Source organism: Solea solea, chromosome 10, assembly GCF_958295425.1.
Source record: "Solea solea chromosome 10, fSolSol10.1, whole genome shotgun sequence".
Classification (NCBI taxonomy): Eukaryota; Metazoa; Chordata; class Actinopteri; order Pleuronectiformes; family Soleidae; genus Solea; species Solea solea.
The window spans coordinates 18,764,841-18,790,567 of record NC_081143.1 but is presented as its reverse complement, the minus strand read 5'-3'; the positions used below and the strand labels follow the sequence as shown (position 1 = coordinate 18,790,567).

General features: G+C 39.9%; 1 protein-coding gene across 2 annotated transcripts in view; it reads right to left on the bottom strand.

Moving 5' to 3' along the window:
• The window catches only part of prkcaa (protein kinase C, alpha, a), a 112,314-nt gene that overhangs the window by 19,028 nt on the left and 67,559 nt on the right, over positions 1-25,727 (bottom strand). The window contains exons 6-14 of one of the 2 annotated variants that reach the window (XM_058640183.1): positions 15,437-15,593; positions 14,974-15,108; positions 14,098-14,191; positions 10,904-10,933; positions 9,132-9,275; positions 8,851-9,024; positions 7,443-7,534; positions 7,215-7,277; positions 6,863-7,001 (exon numbers count right to left, since the gene is read on the bottom strand). In XM_058640183.1, the coding sequence (XP_058496166.1) occupies positions 6,863-7,001; positions 7,215-7,277; positions 7,443-7,534; positions 8,851-9,024; positions 9,132-9,275; positions 10,904-10,933; positions 14,098-14,191; positions 14,974-15,108; positions 15,437-15,593 (1,028 nt within the window). The remainder of the gene's footprint in view (positions 1-6,862; positions 7,002-7,214; positions 7,278-7,442; positions 7,535-8,850; positions 9,025-9,131; positions 9,276-10,903; positions 10,934-14,097; positions 14,192-14,973; positions 15,109-15,436; positions 15,594-25,727) is intronic. The other variant, XM_058640184.1, reaches the window with a different exon arrangement.

Genomic DNA, 25,727 nt, shown 5'->3' with positions numbered 1-25,727 from the left:
AGGAGTCTTCACAGCACCAGTCCCTGGAGTTTACCACTTCACCTTCTATTCTCATGCTTAAGGTGGGAACCCTGGCTTTTTACTGCTGTATATGAACGGTAAGGCATAAGAATGAGGTTCTAAGACAGAGGGACAACCCGATGTTAAAATGACAAGCCCATACAGAAGAAAAGTGTGCTGAAGGCTTTGGATCGTGCTCCCTTCACATAAAAGTGATCATGCTGCATTGCGAAGGTGAGAAACACAAAGCCTTAATCCTCGGTTTTCCTTAGTTCTTAAGTGAGGAGGCAGAAAAGGAGCCGTTGTCATGGTTCAGTGTTTTTTCCAAGGTCAAAGACCTCATGGTGAGTTAAACCCTCTGTGTAAAATCTGTAAGCTTTCCTGTTCATATCCTTCATCCTGCAGGGATCATGCTTACCTTCATTCTGACCTGACAGCTGTCAACGCAATTGGCCTAGAACTCTCTGCACTGCCTACTGAAACATACACTGTTCACTGTGATGAGAAGGGATGATTCCCTAACCCAAAAAGCAAAATAATTGTAAAAAAAATCAGAAAATGCAACTTCAAATTCTTCCAATTTGTTGTTATATTATATCAAACACTCTGCGTTTGGTAGACAAAATAAGCCTAATATGACATAATTGCTGCACCTTGACACTGGGAACTGACTTCAGAGTCGGTATTGCCAGACGTGCAACAAAGATGTTTAAGCATATCAGGTCAATTAACTAGACAGAGGAAATGATTGCACTTCAGCAAAAAGCCAATGTTTAGATCAGTTTCAGGCCATCCAGCAGAGCGATGCACCGATATGACACCGCTGTGACTTGCTGTCCTTGCCACCCATCGCCTGTCTACGACAACCCCAATGGACAATTACTGTTTCTGGCAGGATGACCTTCTCGCTGTGCACTACTATGTTAAGTTGAGATATTTACATTTCTGACTTATTGTGCACAAGGATGTTTGTTTGTTTTTACTGTTTGCATATAAATAAATGAAGTGTTTTGTCGTTCCAGGTTGGCAACCATGGAAATAGACAAGTGTGACCTCTTTCATTGGATGAAAGCCTCCAGCCAGTGGAGCTGTGTTTAATCCCTGCTGTGGAAACGTGTGCATGTGTGTGTGTAAGAAAAAAAGATATGGTCTTTATTTAGAAATACATTACGCTGAATATCTTCCCTCTATAGAATAATTATGTTTCATGTGCTGGTATGAGCATTTGTGTGTGAGTTTATGTACCTTTACCAGTGGCTTCAATAGTCTATGTACATATGTGTGTGTGTGCGTGTACATGAGCCTTACTGCAGACATCTCTCTTCCAGTTAGACCTAATGCTACATGACAGTTCTGGATCAGACTGCTAGCTATTTAAGGGTACTTTCCTCATGCACACACAAACAAACAAACACACAGATGCTAATGCAAAGACTACACCACATGACCCTCATCTTCCATATGGAAACATAGAAAAAAAATGCACAATTCTGCCCTTATGACCAACACAGTTACAGGGTGCTACATGAATATCTGCCCTGCTGTTAATATCACATCCCTTCGGGGAAAGTGTGTGCTGCGGAGCAGACACAGTGTGCATCAAGCCGTGCTTTAGTGGTCTGTTTGTGAGAGCATTTCTCTGTACTATCGGCTGTGGTTGGTTTCATTCACTAATGACATTAATGAGCAGCTTTGGGGTTTATGTGAACATCCTCCAATACACTTAGCAAAGTAGACGAACAGCACCTTGTAAGAGCTGAGAGCGGCAAAGGGTTTAACGACTGCTGTGAGTCACAAACTATATATTTTGATGTTTATACTGTACTTTGGATGAATCACAGAGAAATACATATTATATATATATTAACATGTTACATTTTCCTACAGTTATATCATATTTATTCTTCTTATTATAATAATAATAACAATAATAATAATAATGTGGTAGGAATGTATGTACTGTATATTTAAGATGCAAATCGACAATGGAAGAATATAATGAATATTTGACAGTGTAACGCAAACTTTATAATTCAAATGAATGTACAGATAGTATAACAGAAAGATCATTTGCATGGCTGCCTGAAATATACCACGTTCAGTAACGCTGTTCTCTCCTCCTCACGTGCTGCCTCCTTCTCACTTTCTCTTTTCCACTTCCTTTTTCCTCCTTGGCTTTTTCTCACTTCTCACTCACTTTCTGATAGCAGATGAGGTGATTTTTTTTTTGTGAGACTACTAATAGCGCTAATCTAAAAACATTGGTTTGGGTGCTCGGTAATTGGTGAAGAGATTCAAAATGGAGCTGCAAAAGCATGTAGCCAGATGTCAAGGCCATAATCACTCAAAGGTGCTATTCCTGGGTCTTCAAACTTTTGTAAAGACTACCAACAACAACAGCACTTTAATAAATAGCAGTAATAAATAAAAAATAATTTATACTAATTCATTCGACACTCGTAAAAGAACAACTTATCTTAGCTGATCTTGTTTGTATGTTGGCCCTGCGATGGACTGGCAACCTGTCGCCCTATGTCAGCTGGGATTAGATGGATGTATAAATATACATAGGACTGTGGGAGGAAACCGAAAAACCCGGAGAAAACCCTCACACACGGGGAAAACTCCATGCAAGAAAGCCCTCATTACGACCTTTTGCTGCGAAGGCAACAGCTCTAACCACTACACTCACCGTGTGGCCCCTACTGCTCTTCACTTCACTCCCTAATACCTCTTTACCTCCACTTTTCCTGTCTGCTTGTGTGTGTGTGTGTGTGTGTGTGTGTGTGTGTGTGTGTGTGTGTGTTCCTCCCCATCTCTTTGTCCTTGTGTTTAAGTCATTGAGGTGTAAATTCACATTAGCTTGTGAGTATTCCTAACAGACAGGAGCTACAAATGACTGGCTATGTAGGTCACAGTAAACACAGCCACAACTGTATGTCTGCGTGTGTGTGTGTGTGTGTGTGCAGCAGGAACTCATGCATTCATGTGTGATGAAATCTAGGAGACCCACTCAAAGTATTTCTTATTTATCAACCAAACTGAGATTAAAAACAAACACAGCAGCTGTGTTGCAGATGTGACCTCAGTAGCTATATTTACATGGGCACAAATAATAAAAAAAGATAAAAGCCTGACACACAAATGACTAATGTAAACACACCAATCCAGATACTCTGCTCCAATGCTGCCTGTTCAGAAAGAAATCAGAGGGATGGTTTAAGATTTAAGATAATCCTCATTCCAGTTGGTGTTCATGTAGACAGTAGTTTCTGATCAGGACTTCCTGATTTGGGTTATCATGCGTCTGCAAGTTCATAAACGTGACATATTTATTAAATGCTTTTGTTTTTACTGGAAATGGATAGTTAACTTGGCAGTAGTAGGAACAAAACACTGGACATATTTTTGTCTTATTAAAGACTTTAAAAGAACTCAGGATTGAAGAACATCTCGTTGGCTCAAAGGCTAGAAACACTGAGTTTAAAATACAGGCAGAAGTAAAGCGTCTTCTACAACTCTTCCCAGACAATCAAACACCTGATTGATGCATGTGTAGGCAAGCGATAATTAGATGACTGATTTCCTTGTAAGAAGGTAAGTTGTCATTTCTCATCAGGATGATTTAATCAATTTGCTTTTGAGATTATTTCTGCAAATGTGTATTGAAGGATTTAAGGATGAACAGACAAGTCAACTGCGTTCCAAAGAGGAACGAAGAAGAGCGGACTGACATCAAATGATTAATACACTCATTGTAGCGTCAAGAAAAAGGCCAAAGAACAGTATATGCTACCTTTTCTGTTTTCACACTCACAGCTTTTTTTTTTTTTTTAGCAAATACAAAACATCCAGGCGGCATAAGTATCTAACCTGTGAAAATAAATTCAGCTTGCAAAACAGTTGATCCTTCTGTCAAATGCAATTTGAGGAGAGTTATCTCTGAAAATGTCACCACCGTGAACCCATTTTAAAGGTCAGCCTGCATTTGGGAGTGTGGGTACGTGTGTGTATGCTTAGGTGTGTGTATTTGTTAAAAACACAGTATAAAAACATATATAGTATTGTAGATATTTTTTGCCCATGTTTAATGTCATTTAACTTATCTTATTTGCTTTTACATTAATTATTGTATTGCTTCGTGTGAGCTTTTATTTACTGTGTCCTGTATTTATTCTTCTGTATAGCACACGATGGCACACTATGTTTTTTTTTTAAAGTTGGATATTCATCTGTGTAAGTGTCATTGTGATGCATCGTGCATGTGACTGTGGGTCAGTCATCATGTATGTGTGATACAGCTTTAAGAGTGTGACATGAAATGTGTGTCTTCTTGTCTATGAAAACAGAAGCTGCTGTGCTCTGCTCCCTGCTGTGTCATCCTTGGCTGATGCATTAGTGTCACTCTGACTCTCAAAGGGCACAGCATGTTCACCCTGCATCCATGAAGCAGAATTATCTTTGCAGTCGGTCAGAGAGTGTTTCAGAGAGAATCGATAAAGCAGTCCACCATTACATATCAGTCAACTTACTAATAATGCTTAAAGAGATGGACAAAATAAATCAATTCACAGAGAATGAACTGAAAAAGACGCTGACATTCCCTGTTACTATATTTGGTTGTAGGCATAAAACACACACAAAAAACCCCATAAAATCATGAATACAAAAACCACCAGCAGAGCCATAAGGTGCTGGCATTTTCCCAGAGCTTAGATTTAAGCTTTAATTAAAAAAAGATTCAGTGTTTGGGATGTAGAGAGAAGACAAACATGGAGAAGAAGCAGAAATGTAATATAATAAATGTATTTATAATAAGTATAGTTACCTGAAACTGTATTAAAACAAAACTCTAGGTTCTCCTACACACATGGAAAGGGGATGAGAGAGGTGCAGTATGTAATTTGGTTGCTATTTGCTTGCATATCACTAGATTGCTATTAAGGATATGTGTGTGTATTTTGTTAATATCTTAACACTTCTGGAGCAGGATAAAACTGAAATATTTTGTTTGTTGCACAACTGTAATGGTTAAGCCACAGGTTTTTTTCAGCTTGAGACAGGATGACGGTTACTAGAATTTACTATATGCATCATAATTTCGTGGTTTTCAGTAAGCCAGATTGTGACCGAAGGATGCAGCAGTGCTGCGCTGTCCCCTCACAGCACTGGAAATGTAATGCCTTTTTCATTTCAGGCCATGTTGAATCCCGAATGGCTAACTACTAGTACAACTGCTAAAAGACAACATAAACATTTTCGGTTGATATTGGAGGTTTTAATCACTTACGTTGTCTTACATACTCCAAGTTTACCCTTAGCTTAACTGACTGAAAGTTAAAGGAATACTTCCCCGATTTGCATTTAGCTTTGTATTAATAGAATAGGGGGAGTAATTTTGAAAAATTGTGCTTCCCAACCTCAGTTTCCCCTGAGTTGAGAAATAAATAAATAATTTTCATTGTTACGTGCCCACCAGTGACACTTGGTCCTGTTAGCGGACACTGTTTACATTCTGGGAATGAGGTCCTGTCCCCCTACAAGTGGGTCTAAAAAGTGTGGTATTAGCATTGCAATTTCAAGCCTTGGACCAAGGCTCGAACCAAGTGTCACTGGTGGCCACGTAACAAAAACAACTTGGGGAAAAAAACTGGGAAACTGAAACTGAGGTTGGGAATCACAATTTTTCAAAAATACTTCAATAATACCCCTATTCTAGTAATACAAAGCTAAATGCAAATCAGTGAAGGAGTTGGCTTATATTTTAGCTCATAAATCAGCTTTAATATTTCACTTTAATATTTGGCAATAAATACTTGCAACAAAGTAAGATTACACTTTCATTTCATTATTAGAAGTGATACTGAAAGATGAGACCATAGACACAGTTAAGATTAACTTCTTATGTCCAAAAACAAAATCATTCATTTACTGTCACAGAGGAACAAAGAAATAATATATAGAAAATATTTAGATTTAAGAAGTTTGATGGTTTTTATTTAATAAAATCGAGTTATCTGATTATCAAAATGGATGGTGAATAATTTAGGAATCTATTAATAATCACATAATTGATCAATCTTCGCAGCTCTACTGGTAAGTATTCTAATCACTGTGAGTTAACTTTGAAAAGTGGAAAATTAAGACATATAACTTGTACACCCACACATCACACACTTACTGTAAATGAAGCCAGGATTTAAACTTTATATTTATCCCTTTATTTATTCACTTTATATTATTTTTAAGTATGTTCAAAACACGTAGTTCATGTGTAGGGTCACACGGCACAAGGTCAAGTTGTGAAGTCAAGTGGTTTTGTCTTAAGCAGCTCAATAAAAAAACCAACACTCTGATAAGAAAGGCCACTGGGGTTTACAGAGAGCCCAGCTTGTATGTTTGGGCTAAGTTTGGATTTGCCAGCAGACAAAATGGATGTCTGTGTGTGTGTGAGTGTGAGTGTGTGCGGCTGTAAACTGTGAGGACACATTGACCTTGTGAGGACTTTGTTGGCTGGTCCTTTGACACTAAACATCTCGTTTTAAGGTTAGGGTTAGAATTAGGATTAGGTATTTAGTTGTAATGATTAAGGCTGGGGTAAAGGGGCTATGCATGTGTGTCCCCACTAAACCTAACAGGAACAAGAATGTGTGTGTGTGTGTGTGTGTGTGAGAGAGAGAGAGACCATGTCTGTTTATATATGCATGTGTGTGTGTTTGAAGGTTTGTCCAGAGGCAGTGACCTTAATCTGAAGCACAAGGGTGACAAAGGCTGAGTCCAGACAGAGATGACCATGTGCATATAAAAAAACAAACATGCACTCACATTATGCACACACGTCTTGACAAGTTTGGTCACTCACCTCTGGGGCTATGTAGTCTGGAGTGCCACAGAAGGTGCGTGTAGTCACTCCGTCTGCCATGTTCTCCTTACACATGCCAAAGTCCGCAATCTTAATGTGTCCCTCAGAGTCCAGCATCACATTGTCCAACTTCAGATCCCTGAGGACACAGACGGATACAAAATGTCCTTGAAGTTTTTAACCTTTCTTTTTTAATATTTTAATCAGTTGGGCTTTCAAAATTAGAATCAGAATACTTTATTAATCCCTGCAGGGAAATTGGGAACAATTGTTCCTGCCACTTGGTTGCATACAGTTGCATAGAAAGCATTTGACATGTGCACTGTGCTATGCTCAACTAGATAGTACTCACCTGTAGATGATTCCTTTAGTGTGCAGGAAGAAGAGACCAACAGCAATCTCTGCTGCATAGAACCTGCAATAACACATGGACAGACTCTAAACACAAGTCTACATTCAAAATAAAAAAGAACTTTCTACATTCAAGCCTCTATTCTATCATATCCACCTTTTTATCTTTGTAAAGCTACATGGGGTTATATATCTAAATCAGTAATTTTCTTAAACGGGGAAGTCTTACACTGCCTGAGGCTCCTTGAACCTGCCAATTTGTTGGATATGATACATGAGGTCTCCTCCGTTCACGTACTCCATGACAAAGTAGAGGCGATCCTGCGGTCATACAGAGAGAGACGCCAAAGGGTGAGGAGATAGTAGTGGGTGCAGAACGGAGAGGGTGGAGGAAGATAATTATGCATCCCTAAAACTGTTTCTATTAGCTGTAAAATCTCTACAGCAGCGGGATGCGGTCCAGTGTTACGGATTCCCGTAGCCTTGCTGTCTGAGTCGATCCATTGTTTCAGCTCCACTTTTCATGACAAGGTGACCTAAAAATGCCACAACAAAGCGCTGCATAGAAAAAGAAAACACTCAACACTGACATCTGTCAGGAAATATTCTCTTTATTCTCTGTGTCACTGCTGGTCTCTGACAGAGCCTGGCAAGTGTGACCTGACCTCAGTCCAGCCAGCTGTGTTTGATAGTCTTGTACTAGAAAAAAACATAATAATAAACCAAAACATAGTTTCATTATATTATTAATTATTTCTCTTAATTATTTTTACTACCTCAATACAATACTGTAGCAGGAAAAAAAAAAACATATTCATCGTTAATGAGCTCAAAAACTGCCTGTGGGCCTGGCTTTGCTTTGTGTATTTACTGAAACAACGACTGATCACCATGAAGATAATACAGTAGATCTAGAACTGCTTGAAGCACCAAAACCACAATGAAGACCAATCTGATAAAAGAAAATTGGCACCAATTACACAACCCCCAGTATGTGATATTAAATCAAATAAAGTCTGAGTGAGATAAAGTTATTCTGTGATGGCAGGATGTGTGTTTGTGTACACATGAATAATAGTATGAGCCTCTTCCTGCTTCATATGCCTGTCTGCAGTGTTATCCAGCTGCTATAGTAATTTAGACGAAAATGAATGGAAGCAATAGGACAAAAAATGTCCAATGAAATATGTGAAAATAACTTTAGGGCCTCTGTAGGGCCCGATGTCTCTGGAGTTTGACCCACTTTATTTCATCTGAACATGTGACAGGACATAGATCATATGACCGTAACAGTCCACTCTGCATGTAAACCAGCAACATAATCAAGTTCAGTTAGAAAGAACAACATGTAGATAACATCAAATGAATGTAATTTAAAACACAAAGTTGTGTTTATCATACATCAGTACAAAAGTGCATGTGTGCGTGTACAAACACACACACACACATATTCACGCTCAGTTTTCTAATTAGAGATTAATCCGTTTCCTTTGTTGTCCTGGACGTACATGTCCCTTCTGCTCTCTACATCTGTTTATGAGTAATGTGTTTAGCTAAAAGCCCCTTCATGAATTAATCAGACCTGACCTGAACTGAGGTGACTTGTCCTGATGTGTGTCCAGGAGCATTTGACCTACCACAGTCTGGAAGCACGAGTGGAGGTGCGTGAGGAAGGGCGGCTTGTCCTGCAGGGCCAGGACTCTCTTCTCCACCATGGTACATTCTACATCATCATCCTGGATCACCACGTCCTTCTTCAGGATCTTGACTGCGTACAACTCTTCATTGGCCTTCATCTCCGCCAGCATGACCTTGATGGAGATGAGGAAGGAAAAGATCATTTCTTAGACGATTCATTTAAGCTGCTACCAGTGATAACATTTCACATTTGATGCTGGTTTCAGCTCAGCTGCCTCACCTTGCCAAAGCTGCCTTTCCCCAGCACAGCCAGGAAGGAGAAGTCAGACAGTTTAACTTGGCTCAGGCTGGTGAATGGCAGCTTGCTGGAGCGGTTATCGTCCGTCTCGTCAAACACCTTTTTACCTGGGCCTAGTTTAGCTTTCTGCACTCAGGACACAGAAGATGAGATGTGTAAGAAAAACAAATATTAAAAGTAATACACACATCATGTGAAGCTACTGTAAATAGTTCAGACAAAAAAAAAGTTGTTCCTGAATTCCTAAAATGTGGACTTTATCTCAGAAAGTTGAAAGAATACAGAACCGTCTGTGAACTAAGAAGTTTTCTTTGGGGCCGAAAAACCTCTGCAGAGATTATCACAAACATGAACATCCAGATGTTTGAATTTCAATCCTAAAATGGGAGTCATTATCCTCTATATGTGCTTCTCACTCACTCACTCACTCACTCAATATACAGTACATACACATTCAAACTTAAGGTGGTAAAATGAGACTATGGAGCTAATGTGATGTGATGTCTCCATACAAACAGGTACAATAATGGTGTATTATTTATGTACAATTGTCACCTTGTTAAATTACTGACTAATAGCTGAGCAAAATATCAATCTATTCTTATTAAACTGCATTAAAACCTTAGCTAACGCCGTTTTTTCCTGTTGGAACACTTTGAATTATGTAAAATCCCCCCAAAAAATTGGTTGAAAACCTAAAACCATGAAATGTCTCATTGAAATTGAAAAAGGCTAAGCAAGCATGTCCCATGACTACTGTTGATCACTAACATTAAAAGTACTTTATTGCAAGTTCATTATGCGTTCTGATTGAAAAAAAACTACGTTAAAAGTAATTAACATCAAAATTCACCCATATAATAATAAAATCACGTACCTGCCAGCCAAAGTATTACATAATTGAACCACATCTTACATTATTATGTGGTAAAAATGACCAAATCTAACTTCTGATTTTTCACAAGAGGAACTCTGCATGGCTACCAGATGAAGAGGAAAGAAGGCCAAACTGAGCATGCATGTGCAGACAACTGTCTCCAACACGGACGTGTATTTCAAAAGATGCAAAAAAGATCCTCTTCTAATCTTTTCCCCCTCGTGCCAAAGTCATGCTAAATCTCCCACAGAGGCAACAACTGTGTTCTCCTTCAGTCTTTCTGTACAAAACACACAGCATTGTCAAACTCAGCCAAGCCCAAAAAAACAGACCAAAAATCATGCTGTACCTCAACATCCTAAGCATAACCTACATCCACATGCTATAAAGAGGGTCCCTTGTTTAATTAACTCTAGTCAAAAATAATATTTCCATTAAACATCAACATTTATTTCTGTCCCTGGATCAAATTCAGTGTAAAGGGGAAGCTGTACCTGCCCCTTTACCTCCACCACTCACTGAGGGTCATTTAAGTATAAATAATCACTAACAATTGCACTATATGGTCAAAACTTGTTTGTAAAAAAACTGTTGGCAAAACAGAAAAGCTTAACAAACATCCCAATACATCACTGTCATTAATTAACACACCCAGTCTCATCTGACATGTATCTACAGTATAAAACAACCAATGCTGAGCAGCTTTAGTGTTAATGGCATCTACAAGTCGTCTGCTCCTAATCTGGGAGAGCGGCGGCAAACGTCAAAGCGGAGCAGACTGCACCCAACCACAGCACACCTGTGAGCTTTAGCCAATGAAAGGAGCCTGGCCGAGCCGAGCGAGCAACCGGCCTTACTTCCTCCCTCTCAGACGCACCTGATCAGAGTCTTCCACAACTGCTTGGTCCTGAAACCACAGGGAGAAGGGAGCCAAAAAGGTCCTGATTCACTTTGTACACTTAGCGGCTGCCGCTGTGAGTGCAGCTCATACACACACAGACGCGTGGGTCAGACGGGGTTGAGACGTGTTGTCACATGACACAGTTATAAAGGAAGTCACAGTGTTGCAAAAAAAAACAAACAACAAAAAATGTAGATAATAGAACACAAAATTAAATATTTACACCAAAGATGACATCGGTTTGGACATCATTATGGTGACATAAGCCAGGTGCCGACACACTACATAAAAGCTGATGGTGACAATCCACACAAACACATATATTCTTACACCGCACTCCTAGTGAGGACACTCGTAGACAAAAAGCATTCCCTGGCACCTTACCCTAACCTTAACCATCACAGCTATATGCCTAGGAATTCAGGAAATGAGGTTCTGCCTCATTAGGACCAGGTTTTGGTCCCCATGAGGACAAAGTGAGTTTTTATGCCAAAAAAGCTCCTATAGAGGTAACAGATACATGCACACACACACACACACTAACAGGGAAGTACATTTTTTTTCTTGTCATATTTTGTTGACAGTGCTGACATCTAGTGGTCACTCTTGGTTTCTCTTTTAAACAAGTGTGCTGCAGTAGGAGAGTGAATGTGACAACTGGTCTGGTGATGTTTGCAGGTAAAAGAAGAAAGTGGGACTCATATGAAAGTAATACAAATAAAAGACCATGTATCTATATAGTTCCAGGCTGTGAATTATTATATTACATTTGAGCACACGAGATGTTATCAGACACGAGATGTTATCAGACAGACAGTTATCACAGACAAGACACGCACTAATGAAGACATATGTAAAGCTGTGACCTGTGAATAGTACAGTGTCAGGCTTTACTAACATCCACTGACAAACTATATCAGGAACAGGAAGCAGTGGAAACAAAGAGCTGCACACTCACTGCGTTGAAATAAACACACAAGTCACCTTCCCTCAAGGACTCAATGCACCACATATTCCACATGATAGAAGATATTTTTGTTGCGAGTGATTCCGTTTTGTGGCTATAGTGTTTATCACCAATATGCCATAATAATGTGCGCTGAAATTTGAGTTCCTTAAAAACACAGACCGTACACTTTATTGTAGTACAACACCGATTGGATTCATCGCTCATTTGTTTAAAGTCCTTTTATGAATGCCCAACAAATTTTGCACAATTTAGTGGTCAATTTGTGATCGGACATGTGGAGGAGTGAGGGAACGTTTCACCACAACAAGATGAGACAGAGGAGAGGAGAGGAGAGGAGAGGAGGGGAGGGGAGTGGAGAGGAGAGGAGAGGAGAGGAGAGGGCTACCTTTAGATTAAAGTTAATTTGGCAGTCCTGAGAGCAGGGGCAAAAAGGGGAGAGAGGAACAAAGACATTCTTATATTAAATATGAAAAATAAGACACAGGATGAAGAAGCATTTGGACAGTTTAAGTCTCACCATGCACAAAGTGGGGAAACAGGAGGCTAAGGGAAAAAGTGAGAAAACCACAGAGGGGTTTATGACGAGGAAAGGGGAGAAAGAGGACAGAGATGACTGTCCAGCACCCAAAAAGATAAACACAATAAAGTTAATTGGACAAAGACCCAAAAGCTTAAAAAACAAAGACTACTATTTTAGTTTTAAATTGGCCAAGCAACAATGCCATAGAAGTGTTGGTTTTCAGGGGTAAAAACACCTTAATGTATAGTAGCTTTTATGCGCAGGTGAAGAACAAGCTTCTGTGTGTCTTCATCAGTGTAGCGGAAATGTCATAAGTCGATCGGGAGGTCAGGGCTCACAGTGAGCAGCGGCATACAATGAGACACAATCACAGGACCACAAAGACGTTGATTGGCTCTCAGCAGGCCAGAGACACTGCTGCAGCAAAACGGACGAAGAATAAAAGCAGGGAGTAGTGTCTCCTCACCCACCTCAGAAAGCTGTCTTAGAGTGTTTGAAAATAATGTATGGTCGGGTGGCATTATGACAGATTATGGAACATTATTATTGTAACGCTATGGATATTGATCAAGATGACCAGCATGTAATTAAGATGAAAACAAAAACACACTGAAAGGAGGAGGATAAATTCTATAAATCCTCTGAAAAGGTATACATTTAAAAGAAATTTAAAAGATCTGCTGCTGCTTAGAGTACAGTGACTGGCACAATATCTTCTATGAGACGAAGACCTGGTTTTTTTGTCTTGATTTAATCTTTTAAGGAATTGCCCTGTGTTAATTACCTAAATAATCCAACCAAGGGAATTAAATTAGATACATTATCAACACATCTTTGTCCCTGCATTGATGAGCCAGGTTTTCAGTTTACAGAAATGTCTCTGGAGATCAAAAGACAGCGGGCAGTGCACATATCAAAGCCTGTCCATGTGCTGCTTTGATTTAATCTAAAAAAAGAAATCTCTCTGATGTGAGAACAAAAATGCTAACAGACTTGGATGCAGACATCACACACACGTTTTGTACACTATAGAAATTAAACTCCACCACTGCCGAATGACCTAGGGCTGAGGAAGACTTTGAAACTTGCAGCTGTTGCATTGTGTCATGTTTAATTTAACAGCTGTGCAGCTGAAGAGGGCATTTGACCAATCAATAGCTCTCTGGTGAACATCTGAGGGTGGATTGAACAACAGCACAGATGCGCATACACCCAATTATTAGTGGATTGGATGAAAAGTGATTCATTGATCTAAATAACATAAAAATCTGATATAGATGCCTCTCAGAGAGGCATTCTGACCAATGCACTGCAAAAAATAAAAACATGTTCTAGCGTAACGGACTTGAATTCAGTGTATTTATCTAATCACACCGTTTTTTGGACTTATTTATCTATTAAGGCTGAAGATACTTAATCATTTGACTTGTTTTTTTTTTTTCTTGTTTCAAGAGTGCCATTTTCATGCTGCACTGGCAGATAATGTCGCTTGAAACAAGTAATTTAGTCATTTAGCATTTAGACTGAGCTGCTTTAAAACTGCAGGCATCCAGTTAAAGTGTTGATGTGGACCGATGTTGCCGACAATCTAGTCAAGACATTAGGTCATAATTCAGTCAACACACAGCAGACAAACATGATATTAGAGCAACATGACAATGATTCAAATCTGACCCTCACCTCAAATTTCTGCCTCAGTTCCTCATTACCGTCATCTTCCTCCGAGATGGGAACATTGTAGTATTCCCCTTCTTCCTGGCACAATAACTTATACCTGGGAGAGGGAGAGAAAAGGAGAGGGAAGAAGAAGAAGGGGAGTATTTTGTAAAATAAAATAAAAAGATATATTGATTTATTTTATTTCCTGCTACTCAAATGTTCTACCACAATTCATATTAAACCAACAGTATCCATGTCTTCTTTTACTGTAAGCAAAAAGCACGATACATTTCAAAGGAGACAAAAAGCAACTATCAATCAAATGATCATTTAATATGCCTTGCTTATCTGTGATACACTTACTACAGCTGTAGCAGGTGGTCATCACTCAGTACAGAGCATAATGTCACCCACAGCAACATCACAAACTTACCCTGTTTACCTCAGGGAAGGAGCTGTGTGACAGTGAGCTGCGATGCAACCTCTGATTTACTGTAGAGAGTTTCAAAATCAAAGGAGTTCAGCTTTACTAATGCTGAATTGGTTGCGTCTGTGTTTCTAGCGCTGTCTGTTGTGTCTTGTGACGGATGGGACTATTAGTGCTTATAGAGGAATTGCCAACAAGTTTTCTTTCATCCTTGAAACAAAACACGTTTGATTTGCTGGGAGTGTACTAAAATAAGCACAAGTGTAAATGACCCTAAACGGTAAAAGAAGGTACATTAAAAACATTTATTATTAATAATAATGATAATAATAATAACAATAATAACAACAACAACAATAACAATAACAATAACAATAACAATAACAATAATGTGAACATGAATAATTTAAATAATTTCACTATAAACTTCACTATAGGTAATCTATATAGAGTAAAGAAGTGAAGGTTACCAGCCACAGACTGGAGACTTCATGAGCTCAGACACGCCGAAAGAGAGGGCTCCCATGAAGTCATTCCTGGTGGTACGGTCCCAGTCCCACACTTCCACTGACAGCCTGCGGTCCTTGTCTGTAGGTTTCAGCTTACTGTGCGACACAGAGATGCCATTATGGGTATACAAAGAAAAAAAAAACCTATATGAAATGTGCTTGTTGTAAAGCATCACACTTAGGTACAGCTGAATTAATAAACACTCATAATAGAAACAGCAGTACCAGTATAAGTGGCGGTAAAATTTGCATCACAGGTATTGAGTGTATCAACATCAGAATGTATTAAAGCAGTGAAAGTAGCTTATACTGTTTCTTTGTTCGTTTTTTAAATATCTTGCATTACATCTCATCTATTCAAGCTATGATAAAACTATTCAAAAGTATGCTGCAGGGTGTGGATAACAGCCGCTGATTTACTCACAAAGTGAAGGTCTCGTTCCACTTGGGGTTGAGGTTAGAGCGGATGGTTTTGGTCTTCTGCTTGGTCTCATTTTTGGGGTCTGGCACGAGCTTCAGCTTGACGTATGGATCGGAGAGGCCGTTGGGATCCATGGGGATCAGGTTTCTGCCTTCACCCACTGAGAAAAGTAGGCAAGACAGATAAATGACTATTTTGACCACAGCACCAAACAGATAAAATGTATACTGTACATATAATTGTATGGTTGCATATATGTATATTTTTAGTATAAACTTGAGTCTGTAAAAGCAACACTTAAAGGTCCCAGTGTGTATGAAATAGTGGCATCAGACTGTAGATTGTAACTCTGCTCGTCCCTCCTTTTCCCAACCACTTCAGGGAACTACTGTGGCCTCTGCAGACCACAAAGGATGTTTTTCTTTGTTTGCATAAGCTTTTGCTATAAAATGTGAAACACAGCTATGGCTTGATTGCCCATACAGGCTGGTGCAGAAACATGGTGGCCTCCCTATAGAACAAGGCCTTGCCTAAAGTATAAATAAAAAAGTTAATTCTAAGGCTATGAGAAGAAACTAATCCATCCATTGATACAAACACTCACTTAATATATTCAATATCTGCCAGTAAACCCTTACATATTACTCACTGGACCTTTACATTTCCAAAGCTGAGTCTGACAACAACATTCACTACACATTATACTACAAGAATATCAATAACTGACAAGGTTATTAAATCAGCATAGTTGCAACGGCTAAATGAACTTCATTCATATTCCAATACAAAACGCTTTGGTCCGGAAACAACAGATGCTTTCTATCAAGCGACATCAATAGAATAAACTGCAGGTGTTCAGGATCAAACAGCAAGTCGCAGCCTATGACGACTGTTTATAGATGGAGCTTTGTACGGAGCAAATGCAGGCAGCCTTATGAGCACGGTAATTCAAAATTGCAGGGTGTGTCATCCGTTAAGTAGGCAAAGAGTCTTTTCTTCTCCTGTATTTAGCTGCTCGGTAAACAAGGACACGCCAGAGACATTAGCACTCCATTAGTCTTGAACACTGGCAGATTGTAGCTACAGTGCAACATACACACAAACACACACACACACACACACACATCAGCAACCCTGTCCACGTGATACACATGTACGATGTGTTTATCAGCACACTTTGCTTGCAGTATCACCCCAGAGACTGGGTGAATGTCTGCCTCGCTGGGCTACACCTTAGCCCATGGGGGCTGCAGACATCTCTCCATGTGGTGCTGTCAGTCACAGTACAGTGGCAGCCTGAATAGTGAAGATGCTAAATGACCCTTGATTGATATAAAAAAAATGTTTGGTTCATTTTCAATAGACAAAAACAAATTAAGAAGAGAAAAAAAAAACACTTCTTGATTCTCAATAACAAAATGAAACGGTGTGTGTAGGCTGGAGCTAAAGCTGCACGCCTAAGAATGAAAGGATTAATTCAAAGAAATACATTTTTAAGCTTTAGAAAGAGTATCAAAATGCATCAAAATGAAAAGATCTCAAAGGAAAGGAAAGGAACGGGAAAGAAGCATGATTTTACTGAGCCCCACCCTTGCTATGTTTATCAAATTCATGAAATAAACACACACATACACAAAAAAATCAGTGGTGCAGGGTGAGATGATCTACCCACCCTGTTCCATCACATATCCATTCAGTTTATCTATACCTTTATAACATAAAGTCTTATTTTTTAACAAAAAATATGGATGTGGCAAGATAAATTATGTTACACAGGACATACGTGTGGCAACTGTCAATGCACTATATATGGAATTAGGAGGGATACATACATTCAATAAAGGATTTGTAATTGTTGTAATACATTACGAAACACAGTATGAACTTGTTTAAAATGTTTATTATATTGCATGACTGACACTGGTAAAACCAGTCATGCTAAAAGGGCCCTTTTTTCATGTTTAGTGTGTATACACACCAGCAGAATAAGATCTGACTATGTAATAGACCAAGAGTAAACAGTGTCCTCTGTTATGTGCTTTTATTTCCAGCTCCTGTGGTGGAGAATGTGTGTGCTGAACAATGTTAACAAGGTGTGAAAATGAGTGACAGAGTGAGCTGGTGTAAACACAAGCACATAAGTACACAAAGAGAGAGAAATAAAGAAAGAAAGAAAGAAAGACATTTACAAAAGCAGCTTGAGGTGGGGAGGCATTGACGGGATCCTGAGCCTGCAGCTCTCTGGTTTCTCAGTCATCCAACAGAAAACTTTAAAGTCAATCTATAGAAAATACTGAAAAACAATTTGCATTTGAGTCCACTCTGATATAGATTTACTCTGCAGCAAGGAAGGCATTCACACACCTTTATATGCACTTAAAATTGTTAATTAAAATAGAAAATAGTTTAATCTGTGGGCTTAATGAAGAGTGGGGATCCCTAAGCATGCATGATTCATGTGTTTGCGGTCGAAAGACGCTTTCACATCAGATTTATCAGCAGAATCATTTTCAGTAGACTGAGAATGTGCAAATGAAAAAGGTGAAATTGGGAGGTGGGCTTCTAAAAAAGAGATATTCTTTATTTTACCCTGCCTGTTTAACCTGCAGGAGACGGAGCTACGCTGGCTTATATGTTATATTTGAGGGGAAAAAACACACATGTTACATGTACTGTGTGTGTGTAAAGTCAACATCTTTGAACTTCTGCTCTCTCTTCAGCTTTTAACCCCAGCATTGTAAAGGTTACATTTTGAAGAGTTCATATCTTGGCCATATTAATATGCAAAGCTTCAGAATTCAAATGACAAAAAGCAGCCCTGACATCATTCACTGCCTTCGGTCTGTGTGCATGAATGTGGAAACAAATCAACTGTGTTATTATTACATAATGTCCGAATTTTAAATAATCTAGTCTTTTTGGTAATCATTTTGTCCGGGACAACAGATTATTGTGCGATTTTGTTTGTTGTGAACATAATTATTATGTTCCCATTAATACATTTACTGAACCTCTGTCAATAATATTAGATTGAAATCTGTACCTGCACTTCTCATAATAACCAGTAGGGGGTATGCTAGACTGTTAAAGTAAGCAGGCGGCTGACACAAAGCTTTTCCTTGCAAATAACTTTTAGCCATAAACCAAACACTATGAGAGCGTAATTCACATTTCTCCAGTTGCATTGCAAAGACTTCAGCTGCCGATTAAAGTTACAGGTGTTGTTTACATTGGTGGAAGGTGAGATAACTTTCAATGTTTGTTCATGAGAGTTTAAAAAAAACCACATGCTTATGCTATATACACTCCAAGGAAGAAGGTGTGTTTGGGGGGGGGGTTGCTTAGATACAGGTCTTCACAACTATGTTGGTGTGCAACAAGGCAAACATGGGGCAGCTTCTCCCAAAAAAACAACTGCACTCCAAGTAAAACTGTGCAATCAAACCAACACATATCCAAAACATCAAAATACGTGGCTCAGCAAAGGTTGACTGAATCTACTTTGGTAAATCCAAGTTAAGTTGCAAAGATAAATTGGTTTCTTTTTAACAAAAGCCACCTGGTCATAAAGATATAAATCTGTCAATTTCTGTTTTGCACGACCACACACACACACCAAAAAAAGAAAGGAAAAAGAAATAATCTGAGGTGACTGAAGACACAGGCATATGCTAAAATGTCATGAAGGCAATGTGGGACATGCTGAGAGGAGGGAGCCGAGCTGGGCAGCGACAACAGCCTGGGAATACCAATGATTTGACTTCTGGGAGTATGGCAGCAGAATTTACACAACAAAGTTCAGCTATTTTATGAGTTCCACAGAGACACAGGAGGAAGGGCAAAGTCTGTCTGGGCATGTGCGATATTATGGATGATAATATGACGGATAATATAATGGAGACTAACTGCGAAAGATAGTTCATATCAAGATGTGGGAGGATGTCAATAAAACCCACAGCTTTTCTTTGCTACTTGATTATGTCATGATTATTTACATTACTACGTGTTAGCCCAAAAAATACTAAATATGATCTAGAAAGCAAATACTTAAGAATAAAATACAACTAAAACACCACTTGTTTAGCGTCTTCCTTTGGAGTACTGCGTCGTATATGAGGGTATAACTGCACGTCATGATAACATGCATTATGGCGAACAGTGTTGCGCTATGAAAGCTGCTGAATGAAAACCTGCACACAGACACACAGACACACAAAGCCTTGTCTTCAGTTGACACCAGGTGACCCTGGTCAGTCATGTTTGTTCTTCACCTCCCTGTGCAAACACAGTCTATAAAAGTTTCACGCTTTCCACCCTCTCAGTGTATCTCTGTCTTCCTTTGATGGAACAGGACTGTTTGCTAATGCAATACTGTAACACATCGGCCAGACCTCAGAACCTTCAATAATAAGACTGATATCAAATGCACAACATATTCCTCTACTCCTTTATAAGAATTCATTATAGTATTAAAAATGATTCCAGTCCCGTCCCAGTTTATTGGAACATAAGTGTAAACCGCTTTGGCAGTGGTCGACTCGTTAGTGTGAAAAAGTTCTGGTGCTGGTGCCACCACAAGTTCTGTCAGCTGCTTTGTCTTAACTCTGATTAACCAGGAAAAATTGAACGGCAGTATTTTTAAGTAAATTGTTTCTTGGCAGGGACTTGTTGGCTTTTCTGCAACGATGACTCAGACACTACATAGAAATGCAAATTACTCAGAGGAAAAGATGCAGAGTGGAAGCAATGGCCGTGAGTCTGTGGTATTCAGATCACTGGGCAGTGATCATCGATTGGCAACCCGCAGGCTGCATCCGAACCCCTAGACGGGCCTGGATCCAACAGCAATTCTGCCTTTCCAGCAAGTCCTCTTTAGATTCTGATCACCAGCAGTAAATGACAAGACATCATCTTTTTGTATTAATGACTTTTTGATAACATGGATGAGCAAGCTGGCCGTGGAGATCTGCATCAGTAAAGCAAACATTGCCCTGATGAGGAATGCATCAATAGCTAACCAAAGGGGGAGGGGTACTCTGATATTTCAATAATATGACAACACATTAAAACAAGAACTATATCAATACTATTGAGCAAAAATGTGTGGAGACAGAAGAAGAAGAAAACAAAGGGAAAAAAGGGATTTATGTACACACACAATTTATAACCTTACTGAACTTGAGGACCCTTTCTGGCATAAACACTGTTTAGTGCCAATTATTGAAATTATGTTGTGATTAGAGTGATTACTGCCTCTCTGGACACCAAACTATTCATATTTAATGTTACTCTCTCTGTAGTAGCACTATTACCTTTTCCTAAACACATCCACCATCCAAAACCATAGCATTATACTGTAGACTCAGGTTGCTGTTAACTGTACAAAACAGAAAGTATTAACAGTGTTTAGGGTGGATTTTGCGTCTTTTCTTAAGTGTCAACGGTAAAACTGGTTTTCACTGATCCACCCACAGCAATCTGACCTACACACACCTACATATACAAAATCGGTGCGTTCTACAGCAGCACTAATGTAACACGTAGCAGAGGCACACTTGAGTACAGAGGCACGGTGAAAAATCAGCCGAAAAGGTTAAAGCAGAAATAATGGGAGTAGAGGGAAGTGAGGGGGAGGGCCAGTTGAATGAAGCTGCACTGCAGAAATGGGTGAGTCGACAAGGGAGCGAAACAGAAAAGTAATTATTACGACTGTCTCACACGCGCTCCCTGAGGACCTGCACACACACTTATTCACACACAGTAATTAGGAAAGGTAACACATATCTGAAGAAATGAGTTCTGCTCTCTCTGTCGTGTTTTATTTGGAATTTGGATATCTGTTCAAACTTGGGGGGGAAAGTTAGAATTCAAAACTTAAAAACCTCTTTCAGAGTTCAGAATTTACAGCTTAAGCCTGCCCCACACTTAAGAGGACAATTGGCCAGATTTCAGTCCTGATCTGGCCCTTCCGACAATCACGGGTTCCAATTTTAGGCTAATTTGAACAGATTATCTGACCAAATTATCCTGTTGTGTGAGGGGTTAAGAATTTTAACGTTATTGTAAATATCAAACATGTATGATTAAATATCAAACATGTTTGATATTTAGGATGAATGTGAAGACCGTCTCCTGAACCCGGTGGACGGTAGAGAAAGAGGACAAACTTGTGGATTTACGGCAACAGTGAATGTGTCCCGCAAGACGTATCACAACCAAACAGACAGTCCGCCTCCATGTCTGTTTATATTCAGAAGTCACTAATTAAATGTGAGAGATCCTAAAATGTCCTCCCTGAAACTGCCAAGTGTGTGGTCCTGCGTCTTGACTGGATCGTCCAGTCTCCGCTTTCTCTGGATTAAAACATTGAAAATCAAGTCAAATTTGAAAAATCCTGTAGTTTGGGGCAGGCTTTGTAAGCACATCCGGCCATACTGAATGCCCTCTTGGTCCACCACAAAAATAAGACAATGATGTAATGTTGCTTTGCTCGGAAAATGAAGGACAGTTACAACACCAAAGCACCTAAGAGCAGTGTGTGTAAATATCTCGGGTTCTTCACCATGCATGGGAAAGTAAATCAAAGCAAATGGATGCACTCGGCTGTAATAATTGGGCCTGAGCGAAGCAGTGGTGGATGTCACAAAAACGTACATGTCCATGCACTTTGTGTATTTGCACTCACAGAGTCACTGACCAATGCTTGCTGAAACAAACAGGATGGCATCTCTCCCACCAACGGACAGAGCGGAGTTGTGTGTAAGTGGTTAGCGGATTATGTCCGTCCCTCCCCAGAGAAACAGAAGTTGTTTTGTCTCCTTCAGCACCTCCCCATCCTACTTCACCTCAGCTAACAAAAGCACACATTCTCCAAACTCATGTTTCTGGAAACTGCACAAATCCCCCTCTCGGGGATTCTGAGTAACTCATTTCATTTACCCACTGCAGCATCTGTTGCCAGAAAACCTTTTTCTGTGTCTCAAATGATTTGGTCGGGGGTTTGTATGTGGGTTCTAAGTAGCCATTTTCTTTTCCTGACCAAGTGATGAGACAGAGAAGAAAATGGGAGTCACAATCACTCCTCACTCGAGTCGTACGGCTCTACCGATTGATTCCTTGCATCTAAGAGTGCGTTCACATCTGCCTAGTTTAGCGTGGTTAAATCAGTAACATCAGTCAGATGTTGAAGGTGACATAGACCGGAAGCTCCAATTAACGCTGCGTTTGTGTGTGTATCTGCGTCATTACCTCGTTTATGAAACCCTAAAGTTTCAGAACAAACAGTTCAGCCACTGCTGAGAAAATAGTGTTGTATTGTCTTCCTGGGCTCTGCGAAGCGGATCGACACTTCCTTAATTTGATGTCGTCATCAGAAATCCTCACCACCGTAGCGCCTCCCGGTGCGGGCACTAGTCCGGGCACATCCGGTTGCGTACATTCAACCGCAGAAGAAGAAGAAGAACTACTCTCGTTGTAGCTGCTGAGATGCAGAGCATCCACCGTGCCAGAGGGGGAGCTGTGTATCTGGGAGCTGGCCTATCTATTACGTCACTTCCAGGTACCTGGCCAATCACAGGACAGTAGGAAAGCTCTCGTTGGCTGGCCAATCACAGCAACTGTTTGGTCTGAAACAGCGCGGCTGACGAGAGCGTCAGTGAGGAGATATTTTGATCGGCTCGTTTGCAGCGATTAGGAGGTTTTTAATCATGAAAACAAGTTAATATATGTAAGTAGACCTCCATAATTAACATATATGTGTGATACAAGCATTCTATGTCGCCTTTAATGTACAGGTAACCATTTTTTCTGTGGTCGCACTGGTGCACTTAACCTTTCCAGACTTTCCCATACATTGCTCAACGAGTGGCGACAGAATCGTTTTCTGGTTATTTCCCCCAACGAAATTTAAAAACACAACATTCCGTTCTGCAGCACTCTCTCTCTCACACACACACACACACACACACACACACACACAGACTCCTTCTCTCCACACACAGCATGTGCAGCCTAAATCAAAATGATAATACGGAAAATTATTTAAATGGTATTTTTCTTTGTTTGTAAGTTCAGCAGATAGCATTAGCTTGACAGTGGCCCTCTCTATTCGTAAACCCAGACACGGCCCAGCAGCAACAGATCCCCTCCCTGTTTAGTAATTATCCTATTGCACGAGGAAGGACGACGACATCACCAAATACTTATAAAAATGTATAGTATAGTATTTTCATATTTTCAATAGTTAGTTGGTAAGAATTGAATAAAGTCTGCCGTTCATTCTGTTTATTGTGTGTCGCCATATTCACTATATAGCCACTACAAAACGGTTTAACCAGTGAAGTTACTGTATGTCACCATTTGTATGAATGTGTAAGGGAAATAACAAAAAGGTGACCCTTAAAATTGTGGCGCTGAAGGCGGCGTGTTGAAAAATGTGGGTGAAACTAAATGAAAAAGTTAAGAGCATGAGTGAAACAAAGCAAAAAAGTTATTCGTCTGGAGTCCTGGGTAACAAAAATGGCATTTTGCTCCTTAAATCTAAATTTTATTAATCCCCTTAGGGAAATTATTTCTCCGCATTTGACCCATCCTAGAATTAGGAGCAGTGGGCTGCCACACTGAGTAGCGCCCGGTGAGCAATGGGGGTTGGGTACCTCACACAGGGGTACCCCAGCCGTTTTGATCTGGTGGGGATTTGAACCGGCGACCCTTCAGTAACAAGCCAAGTTCCCTTTCCACTTGGCCACGGGCTGCCCAAACTCATAACACTCATACTCATAATAAAGGCTCATGCCATTTTTGTTGCTGCATATAACCAGATGCTCAACAACTTTCCCTGCCCACATTCACCCTGTGACGTGATAAGTGAATAAGTCATTGAAGTTCAATGACCAGTTGTTGACATGCACTGACCCCCTGTTACCGGTGTAATTGAATGATTACGTGCGCCTGCTGTTGGCTCCCTGCCGTCACTATTGTTGTTGCAGATCATCATTACAGCCGGAGGATTTACAGCATGCCTTGAAATACAAGGCAGACCGGGCTCTGACACCAGAACACACTGTCGCTCCGCACCGTTTCCACAATAAACTGACAGAACAATATGCTCACTGATAAATGTAGTGCCCGCTATTCTTTTACATACACAGGCCACATATCATTATCTTCCTAATTTGTTTCTGTGCAGAAAGCTGTAAAATTGCTCAGTGCCGTCTATAAAACTTAATGTGTCGTAACTGCAAATTGTTACTATAGATTATAGAGTTCTGTGTAACACTGATGCAGCATTCTGTGGCAGCCATGTTACTGTAAGGACCTTTACCCTCTGCACTCACAAGTTGACAGTGAAACGATCTCAGCCAACATTTACTCCGAGAGGATCGTTCACAAACTGTCTGAAAAGTCAACAATAATTAATCACCAGATAATTTGCGACTTAGACATTTAAGTACTTGCGTCTATATCAAACTGTGTGTATTGCAGAGGCATGCAAATGATGACTAACCATAACAAGCAAGTAGGAGGAGCAGACAAATTCAATCTTTTATCTATACAGAATGACAAAAACATTTATTAATAAAAAATGTGATTAATGACATGAAGGACGGCCTTTTTTTTTTTTGGTTAATTCACATCCACAAATCACCGATGGATTTCAAATTGATGTGAATAGCCGAGGAAAGATTAAATCACTGTTCATTACATTACATGAGGTAAATGCTATTAATAGCGTCTCATTTCATCTTGTCCTCAGCTTGGTGGGCAGGTGTTTCTCCGTGATTAAAATGGCCCAGAAAAGCCAGCGATATGATCACCACCAGCCGTCTACTAGTTGATTGTAAAGCCGTGACCCTGTCCACAAGCAGATCCCTCAGATCTTGTCTTAATATAATTCTGATGAGAGACAAATTAATATAGCAAGATTTCAATTTGCGTTGCAGAGACAAACGCAGTTATTTCAGAAAAAACACAGAGCGAGTCGTGACTGTCTTAAAAAGAGTAACAACACAAAGCCCACGCAGCAGACCACACACACCACTGCAGGAATACATATTTGGAGTGGGAATGCCGTCCAAGTGTGTTGTAACTGTGAATTGTTTCTCAGAAGAGAATGTTTAACAGCAGAGGCTCTATCGATCGGTGCACATGAAGGAACGAGGCTTTGCTACATACTGATAACTAGTCACGGGGCCAGTTGTGCAGATAGCACCAGGATTCTTGCTTTAAATTCATGGCATGAAAGAATAGAAAGCGAATGTCGTGTGAAATTAAGACAGTGGGAGCTAAGGGACAA